Source organism: Trichogramma pretiosum, unplaced genomic scaffold, assembly GCF_000599845.2.
Source record: "Trichogramma pretiosum strain Unisexual culture from Peru unplaced genomic scaffold, Tpre_2.0 scaffold32, whole genome shotgun sequence".
Classification (NCBI taxonomy): Eukaryota; Metazoa; Arthropoda; class Insecta; order Hymenoptera; family Trichogrammatidae; genus Trichogramma; species Trichogramma pretiosum.
Window position 1 is genome coordinate 1237543 of NW_019641641.1, and position 10744 is coordinate 1248286.

Genomic DNA, 10744 nt, shown 5'->3' on the forward strand with positions numbered 1-10744 from the left:
ATATTTGTGTCATTTACTGCATCGATTGGAAATTATGAAGCAGTGTAGCTGTCAATAGATCCTCTTCTTTATCTTACACTGTAACACTTCAAAATACAATGTGCTCATTATTATTTATACAATTCTACAGACATAATCTTCATGAAATTGAAATTGAAAAAAATCACAAAAGTGATAATTAATTTCTTCATCACAAGTATAGACGAAAAGGACATTTTTTTATGATAGTGGACGTTATAAATACTAAAGTTTCATTTATTAAATAGAAATAGATAAATTAAGAAATTTTATTAGATGTATTCACAATAATTGTAATCAATTTTGAACAGTACTATTAGAGTATTGAAAATATTGAATGTAATAAATTAATCTTTGATTGTTGAATACTTATCAAAAATTTACTATAAATTATTGGTTTTTCACTATAACTAATTGCCATCATTTTAGACATTTCATGTGAAAGTAAAAAAAATAATGGTTATTCTTTGAGTAAATACTTGATTCACATACACTTGTATTAAAATCAATATTTTTACTTAATTTAAAATTTTTTCTATTTTCTATTTGAATTTCTCGCTGCGTTTGCTACGCTATACCGAACGATAAAACAGATTAATCCATCGTGCGACGCTGGCGGGCATTTGTCGAAGCTCAAGCGCTCAACGCAGCCGGCAGCACGCACATGGCCCAGTACAGCTCGTGTACGTCTGCAACCTGAAAAGTTGAAATACTGAAAGTGATTAACACTATTATAAAATCGAGTATATAATTTGTTAGTAAATATTCTTTTTTAAAAGGAATTGATTAAAGCAAAACATCATGGCCAAGTTTTGTTTAAGTAAGTAGTCGATTAAAACAATTAGATTTTAATTCTTTCAAAATGTTAATTTTCTTGAAGCGAAATTTTCTAACACAAATAATTTTTTCCTAGAAAAACCAAGTAAAAGAATCGCGGCCAAAAGAAGGTATAAAATTATCAAAAAAGTCGCTCAACATAATAAAAAATTGAGAAGGAAGGAAAAAAAAAATCCCACAAGTAAGTAGCCAGTTGTATTGATCATGAAACCTGTAACCAAAGAAACTCATTTGTAGTTCAATATTTTGATTTTGATTTTTTGTTTCAGAAAAAAAACAACAAATTATTCCAGTGCCTAATTCATGCCCATTCAAAGAAAGTATTTTGGCAGAAGCAGCCACAATTAAAAAAATGAAGGAAGAAGAAATTTTAAGGAAAAAAGAAGAAAGAAAGTTAGAGAGACAGATGCAGCGAGAAATGGCTACCCCAATGGAAGTGGTTCCAACAGAAGAAAAAAAAAGCAATAACTCAAAATCCATCTTGAAAAAGTTCCAAGAGGTCATTGACGAAGCAGATATGGTGTTAGAAATTGTCGATGCTAGAGATCCTCTTGGAACTCGATGCCTAGAAGTTGAAGAAACAATTTCTCAGAAGAATAAGCAGCTTATTATAGTTATTAATAAGACAGATCTAGTCTCACCCGAGAATCTGAGCAAATGGTTAAAATATTTCAAAAAAAGTCTTCGTATGGAAGCTGTACCTTTTAAAAGCTCTATTAAGCCAAAACAATTTGGTAAGAAAAAATTTAGTGATGAAGAAATTACCCGCAATAGTACATGCATTGGAGCAGAATCTCTTCTGGATATTGTTGATAAATACTATAACAAAGCTTGCAAAAATAAAACTAGCATACAAGTTGGTGTTATTGGTTTACCAAATGTAGGCAAATCTAGTGTAAAAGATTCTCTAAATCAAATTATGGCTTATCATTCTGAAAATACTGCAGGTAATACTTTTTAGTAATATTATGTACTTTTAATGACTCCTCTACGCATAGTTTTTATATCATGTATTGTTTTTTGTTAGGAGATAAAAAATCAAAGCTTATAGCTCAGTTGCATTCAAAAGTTAATTTAGTAGATTCTGCTGGAATAGTATTCGAAAATCAAGAAGATTCTGACTTATTATCGAATGTGCTGAAAAGTACAGTGAAAATTGAAACAATAAAAGACCCCTTTGGTCCAGCTTGTGCTATATTGGAAAAAATGTCAACACAGCAGTTAATGGAACTGTATGACATCACAGAATTTGCTAATTCTGAAGAGTTTTTCAAAAAAAAAGCCCACAGAATGGGTAAATTGAAAAAAAAAGGTCTACCAGATGTGGAAGCAGCAGCACGTAGTGTTCTTATTGATTGGTATACGGGAAAAATAAGGTATAATTATAGGATATAAGTAATGTTTAAATATATTGAAATGTATTAATTTTTAATAATATTTTTTTGTATTCCAGATATTATACTATTCCACCCAGTGCTGTGAAAAAATTAACAAATGAATGCATTGGCTTGACAGAATACCATATCGACTTAAAAACTACAGCCAGCTTATAAATAAAAAAATTCAAATTCACAAACATGAAAATTTACGGACACAATCATCATTACAAAAAAACTGAGATACATTTGTAATTAAAACTAATTATAGACATATTGTTATCATTTTTTGAATACTATAAAATTTTTGAATTAATTTTGAATTAATTAATTAACCTGTGAAATCCCCCTGTTACTTATAACATCATGATGAGTAATCAGGTTTTCAAATGTATAAATCTCTTTTGATTACTTAATTCAATTATTTAATTTTTTTATCAGTTATCAAAGTAATAATTGGTTATTAGTAGAGATTACTTTTAGAAATTTAAATTTAAAATCGAAGCTTTTTAAAAATGTTAAAAATCTTTGGACATACTTTTTTTACGATGTTCTTTAATCACTGCTTAGTATTATTTTTGCTCTCATGAATCATTCAGGTAGACGAGAAAAACTGAATAAAATCTTCGATTTCCATACTTTTCAAAGTTTGCATCTTGAAAGTGTCATTGAATATAAAAAAAAAACATCTTGAATTGATCGATTGAAAAACATCAATTTTATTTCTTCACTCGAAATTTCGATCACAATGATTTTAAAAAATTACTGTAATTTTATTGATTCAAGAATATAAAAAAATGAAACTTCTTTGAATAACAAAAATTATGGCTTTGAATAATAAAAAAAACTGCCAAATTTAAAGAGTCATATCACAATGAACATAATTAAACTGAATCAAAATTAAAGTTTAGAACATATTTAAGTGTATGGTCGTACTTTTCAATCTAAAACATCTTAAAATTTGGCAGGCCGTATTAAGAAATAGTTTGATTAATTAGTTGGAATAACTCGTAATTTTAAGGCAGAATACAAAAAATTCAAGTATTATAATTATGACGAATTAATTTTTGTTACTTATTAAAATTCAATAACAAATAATATTTTTCAATGAAATACTTTCTTGAAATCCGAATCATTTTCTTGTAGCATCATATTATTAGGTTGGAAGTATTTTAAACACTTGGTAGCGTGCCGATTCTTGTTGCTAAAGCAATCTCTGATTCTGTAACATTAAGACGTTGAAATAGTTGATAGTACGTACAAACTAGTCTTAAAAGTATTTAAAATGTACTCATTTTTCAATTTTTACGATGAAAAATTATTACCTAATACAAAGAATAAAAATGGTTTTTTTTCATTCAAACCATAAAATTCTAAAAGAGTAAATAGCGTAGATTACTCTTTCAAGTTCTAGTGTTAAAGTGAAAGGAGTAAACTGCGTCATTTACTCTTTTTAAAAGAGTAAATAACGCAGTTTACTCTTTTGAGATTCGAAAATTACTCTTTTGGGTTTAGAGTGTAGCCATTTTTTTAAAATTCAGACACCAACGCAATATTTCACTCAAGAATAAAGAAACTTCGTTTTGAGTAAGCATTTTTATAATATTGGTATTAACAATCATGAAACTGTTCTTTGTAGTTACTATCTATACAGAAAATTATTCGAAAAATTGCACTCATTTAGTACTTAATTATAACTCTTTTATACCTTTAACATTTTTCGATTTTTGCGGTACTTTTTTCAGCGTCGATAATTCTCTTCTCGAGGCTTTCAGTAGACGTTCCCTTTCCTGAAAACATCAAGTCATTAATGATTATGCGGTCCATTAAATTTTAATCGTCGTGCAAAACAAAGTAAAATATATAATATTTCATTCACTCGCAAAAATAATTATTTTTAGATTCGTAATCGTGGAAGTTATGTTATACGACGCATATAAGAGAATATGAAAGCACAAAGGACCGTTTTTATGATTATAAAATGAAGTTACGAATCTGCTTGTCATTTTTCGAATTGTCCGATATTGCATGGACATAAAGTTTTCATCGATTTTCCGCATAGTTATTCGGAAGGCAAGTTGAAAAAAGTTACAAAGTATTCATAGTTTATTCTTGCGCTATATAACTGGTTACAGCGTAGCAGCTCTGCACGCGTAAAAAAGCAGTACGAGAGTCTTGGTACGTATAGTGCGCACAGGAGTGTTCCTTTTTAAACGCGTATGCATAGACACGGGCATGGCCGAATTGCGCCGCGAGCTTCGACTCCTTCTTACCCTGTATCTCCCTTTGATATAGCGAAGCGATAAAACATCATTCCGTTCGCCCTCGGCAATATAACTCGCGAGCCATACTGTACGCTTTGTGCGTGTCGCGGAGGACAAAAGAGTCATAAAAATAGCAAACAAGTACGCGCCGAGCTTTGATTCGCTTTCCAAGTGTATATAGGTATACGTCGAGCCAACGGCAAACATATTCCATCGGCTTGCAACACGTGCGCGTGTTTAGCAGGCCAGTCGCAACGAATGAAGAAACGTAATAGATATTAACATATAAATCGGATGGAGTGTGCAACATTTTTACCGCTAATTTTTGCGCGAGCGCCTGAATCTCGTCGCTGCGATTGTCAGCCAGTTGACGCGCCGTCAATAGGTCGACCGACAGACGAGCCAAAATTTTACGATAGCTCTGCTCGCGCTCCAGCGCCTGATTCCACAGCTCCTCTTTGGCCCTCACGGCGTCGCGCAGTGCCCTCGCGTCTTTTTCCAGGCTCAGCAGATCCGACCTGCTCGACCAAAAGTAACTCGAATAAATCAAAGCGCTGGATACGTTGGCTTTGCGGTGTATTATTTCGATCGTAGTTCGTTATTGTGAAAAAAAGAAAATTGCAGTCTTACGCAGATTTGTTTTATAAATTGTTATCGGAACTCGTGCCACAGGAGCGAAATGAATATTATTCAAACGGCTCGACATTTATCATGCACATGATTTTCTTTGCATTATTCATGAGTCAAAAAACTTGCTGCAAAGCGAAAAGAACGCTTTATTTTACTTTCCGCTAACTAGGGTCATTAACGTCAAATTTTTCGTTGCCTCGCTAACTCCAGCGACGAATAGTCACTTTTTTGCTCTTTGTCATCGGTTGGCTTTACAAGCTTGCAAGCTCTTGCGCATCAAGCATATATACTTACACACAAAACAGGAATATACGCACTGCCAAGTATCATGCTTGCTTGATAAATTGCATATTTGGTATGAGTAACTTTTAAACATCAAAAAGCTTATTTAAATGTCGTTCATACTAGTATGTTGTTATGAAAATATTTGACGAGGAAATTTTGATTGCTGTACAGATTTGAATTTCAAGCTAGCTAAAAAAGTGAACTGAACAGATAAAAGATAAAAAAATTTTTTATTAATACACGTTTCAATATCTATCAATTTTTAACCATCAATAAGTTATATATACTATAAAATAAAAGATGTTCCATAAATAAATGATGAAATAAAGGATGAAAGAATGAATTTGAGACACATGTAGTTGATTCAAATTGAAATAAACAAGATACAGTACAAACAATGCCAGTAATAAAAATTTTTCAGCTGGAAAAAATGAAAGATGCTCTTAAGTGATTATTTGAAAATTAGTTACTACCATAAATTGATCGAGAAACCAGCTGCAATCACTTTTAAATATAAACTGCGCATAAATAAACTCATTTCTCTTGTCAGCACGTTCGAACAAAAATATTATGATCCCTTATATTATATATTTAGTGTGGGCGCCATGTCTGCGGTAAAAAAAACGATTATTTAAACTGTTTTCTTACTTGCTGATTGACACAGAGTTCGCTGAATTGTCGCAACACTCGATCGACTGCTGTTTCTGTTCATCAGTCAGGGTCGTTTGAGCTGCAAAATCATTTCGAGGCTCGACAAGATCTACGGACGTTGAAACGTCATGCATCTCTCGAGTGGGAAACATGTCGACATTAGTTTTCTGAAAAATAAAATGAAATAACCATCATTACTCCAATCTCGACCGAGAGGATAATTTTTTTGTTCAAAACTTTCATTATAATCTAACTCTTGAGCGGTATAAAATATATATTTCTTCGCGACGAAGTTCGATAAATTTTTAATTTCATTACAGAGTTAGTTTGTAACGGGTACAGATACATATAAAGCCAATAGAGTTAATTAAAATACATCATGCAAATGACTTTTACATTATAGACCTAAAGTAAGCAGTGTATGCTCATTTCAAGTACTTTTGCATGTTTTTTTATTAACCAAAGATTACTTTTCTGAAAGATACATTCTAATCAGTTAAGACAGTCAGAATAAGTGATCTAAATCTGTGGTCTCTTTGTTTTCACACAGATTTGGATTTTGAACTTAGACGATTGAAACATTTAAGAAGACAGCATCGACGCTTCTACTTAAACTGGAAGGTTCAAATAAAACAGATTTTTATAAGAAATACTTACTTCATTGGTCTGTTGAGACGATATCTCGGACATGGATGTGTACCGATCGTACTTTTGCTTGGCAACGGCTCGTTCAGGATCTTCCGATTCGATTGATTTTTCTTCTAACTCTTGATTTCGAGCTCTCATTAGCTTCACTCTGAAATTCAACGATTCAATTTTAACATTTTACAATCGTTGAATTAAATGCGACGATATTTAAAGGACGCTAGCGAGTAACCTCACTGATTTTTCAGAGCAGTATTATCAACGAGGATTTTCTTCACTTGCTCTTGCAAAGTCACCATTTTACCTTCCAAGTATTTGGTGTAGTATGGCGAGGACAACTGGGATACGCATGACGATGTTCGCAGGTCTAATATATCTAAAAAATTATTTCGTTATTCATTTGAAAAGATATTTTTTCGTGTGTAAAATATATATGTCCCTGATCTAAAGAGGGGAAAAAAGTAGCGTGATTATGACATTCGGTGAAATATTTTGGTTAGATAATATGAGTGGAAATTAGATTTTTAATTTAGATAACACTTCTTCGGATTTAAATTTTTCATTCAGTCCAAGTACTCTTGTTCGAGCAACTAGCTGCTTAATTTTCATTCTCTTATTCCGTTAAAAATGTCGTTTAACTGAAACTTGGAGAATTCTCAAGTCAAGAAGAAGAAGATGAAAGATCACGTGATCACACAAAATTGCACTACTTGGAAAGAGTTTATGATGCAGTCCGCTCGTTTACAAATTGCCTCGCGAATTGCCTGTGTGCTATTGAAAAGTGAAACAGAGCGCTCCATCGCACTCGCGGCACGGGGAGAACTTTTGTCACCGTAGCCGCGCTTCGGGCATTGTTTTGGGTGCATTTCCAAGGCAAAGTTTCTGTCGAGGCTCATTGGGCTATAAGGCTGGATTTCGCACTTTCTTTGACTTTCTTACATTACGCCGTGGATTATATACTACAGTATAATAAAGCCGAGACTCCTTTGGAATGATTTGAAACGACAGCGACTCGAGCTCCAATATTGTTTGCGCACCAGAAACTCGCAGAGAAACGCATAGCCGCGAGGCTATGCATTTACTTAATCTTTTTATTTCTAAAACGCAGCCTTCCCAATGTAATCGAGCTTTGTGCTAAAGAGCTATAAAACGGAGATTCGGTCGCGTTTGGAAGACCCCCGATGAATATAAAGGTTCGTGCCTAGATTAAAAGTAACCTTGAAAAAAATTGAATGTATACCTCGGCGTAAATGAAGTGGCTCGTCTTCCATGCTCGAACACGTGGTTATACTCCTGCGCGACGATTGATTGCCTGCAATTAAATGGATTGCGTCGAATATTAAATTCGCTTCTCTTACAATGTCATGGCCGTTCAGCCGTTTATTGGATTTGATAAAAAAGATTATAAGTTTCTCGAGCTTTTCAAACAATATTCTCGGGCATATCGTAAATACCAATTTCATACACATGCAAAAATTTCAAGGTGTACGTCGCATATGTTGAAAAAAATAAAGCTAGAGAGCCAAGGTACTAATTTAAAAATCATCAAGTCAAGCGAGAAAAACCAAGTCAATAGGCGAGGAATTTCGATATCTTGAAAATCTATCACGCCGAGATAGAGACAGCGTGTTGAAATAAAAGCTTTGTAGAATGTTGCGACGCGCATTCCGAGTCCTCTAAGCGAGCTCTCGATACGTTCTATTGATGGCATGCATTCTCGAAGCTTTTCCAGAGAAAAAATTACTCATTGACGCGACGCGTCGTGTCAACCTGCTGTCACGCGTGCGTAAAACTCGGGAAATACGCATTCAAAGTGGAAACTAACCAAAATCAAAGTTCCGAGGACTGTTGTTGGCCGAAAATCTGGGCATTTTCGCCTGACCACTCGGGTATCCGTTGCAATAATGAGTCTTCGTTGCTGCACCCCCGACGACATCCTCGATGTTGCCTCTGGGCCGAGAGTTACAATGATGCGACGAGTGCGACATTCCGGCTACCACTCCGGGGACATTCCGACGGATCCCAAATTAGAGGCAATAATTTTTTCAAAAGCTCGGCCGTGGTGCGTTGCAGCGGAGCAGTTGCTCGTGCATGACTTTTAACTTTGCCTTGGATTTATATATTTTTTCTAATTCTCTCGAGCGTTTTGATGTCTAGACATTAGTACCGAGCGAGAATTGCTCTGAAGTCGCATTAATCTCACTGCAAATCATCGATGCACCATTGTTTTTTTTTCCTTTTTAAATTGAGTGGCTCTCGCTGAATAGAAGATCCTCGCTTTTGAAACTCAATTATCTCTGTATTTCCGCAACGTATATGGTTGACTAAATATTATCTTTTTTCGATTTTGGAAAAAGTCGATATCGCCTCTTCCGATTCAACTTGTTTTTGTCACCGAAATTTTTTTAGCCGATTTTATCGGTGCGCTTAATTTTTATCCTAGCAACGCAATGTGAATAACTCTTTTAATTCGTGAAGCGCCAATTCGGCCAGTCTGTTGTCATATCATCTCAAAGGTAGCTTTGATTGGAAACGCATTGCTTTTGTTTAAAGTAAGAGGCAAATTTACTGGAAAAATAAGTTTTCATTGGGATTGAAAAATAACTAAAGTTCATGATAGATGAAAAACAACAAGTTTATTAATTTTTCATACTTATTTACACTTTGGTGCTTACGAATACTTTCTTTTCAAAAGTAATAATAGATTAATGACAGAACTTATCTAATATACTATATTAAAAAACTTATTGTATAAACATTATTTCGAGAATAATCGTACTATATTAACAACAGTTTTTATTAATACGAATTTAAAACTACTCTATGATACTCAATATCATATTATTTCATTCATGTAGTTAAACACTTTTAAATAAAGAATATTATTAACGAGAAGGAATTTATCAAATCATTATGATAACTCACAAATATTCGTATTTCGATGTACTAATTGTTGGCTATTCCATTTACTTCTAAGAGGACCATTGACATTTTAATAACAAATATAAAGATCTTCATTTTTTAGAGTATTTAAGTTTCATAATAAATCTGTCAAAACAATTGTGATTTTTCTTATTCAATCTATGCTTCATTCAATATGTACATGTAATATAGTAACAACATATAAAAACCACCCATTCTCTTAATATGAATAATTTAATTTGAATATTTAAATAGTGAATATGTACACGTTTTATTATTATGTATGTATTTACATATGGGTTCGAAACGAAGGATTTGAAATATTTTCATATCAAATCAGATGTTGAATTTGTGTCACAATTTTTATAAATAAGATAAAAATTCACTAGTTTGATCAAAACTTCTCCGTATACACTAAACTTAAGAAAATAATAAAAATCTCAACATTTTAATATACTAGCAACATTTGTTGCAGTATTTTCTGTTTGGAATGTAGCAACTCAAGCAATGCTTTGCAATGAAATAATATCTTTAAAGTTCATGGCTTCGCAACTGACGAATAAAACAGAGCTTCATTGTTTACTCGATAAATAAATTTTGGATGTTTTTAGGAACATTTATTGTCAATTATATTTGCTCATTGAAAATATCAAAAAATTAAAATTCGTTAAAAACATGTCTTCACAATTAAAATTATCTATAAACGATGTTTACTAATTATTTTATGAATTTTGGATTATGATTCAACAAATTGCTTTTTAACTTAATCTGTTAGTCTGTAGCTTAGCCTCCGTTATAAATAGTTTTATATATGATTATAAAAAAATACTCTTTTTCATGGTCATTAAAGTATGTTATAACAATTGATGCTATGTAAATTGACAAGCTACTAAAATAATATAATTCTGGAAAAATAAAAAATGTTTAAAAAATTCTCTTTACTAAAATCTGCAATATTTATAAATACTTCCGCAGCCCTTATGCAATATTTTGGTTTTTTTTTAAACTTTTCCACTACTTCTTTTAAGAGTACAAACTATATTTATACATCAGTTATGTTCTTTTTCAGCACTTCTGACTTTGAAGATACATTTTTCGTATTTTTATTCTTATGTT

The 10744-nt window shown here is 32.5% G+C and overlaps 1 protein-coding gene across 1 annotated transcript; it reads left to right on the forward strand.

Moving 5' to 3' along the window:
* Window positions 1-679: 679 nt before the first annotated feature.
* LOC106652551 (guanine nucleotide-binding protein-like 3 homolog) lies at window positions 680-2468 on the forward strand. The gene is made up of 5 exons (XM_014371562.2): window positions 680-838; window positions 932-1036; window positions 1125-1802; window positions 1883-2231; window positions 2309-2468. The coding sequence occupies exons 1-5, from the start codon at window positions 820-822 to the stop codon at window positions 2406-2408; spliced, it is 1251 nt and encodes a 416-aa protein (XP_014227048.1). The 5' UTR covers window positions 680-819; the 3' UTR covers window positions 2409-2468.
* The last annotated feature ends 8276 nt before the right edge of the window (window positions 2469-10744 follow it).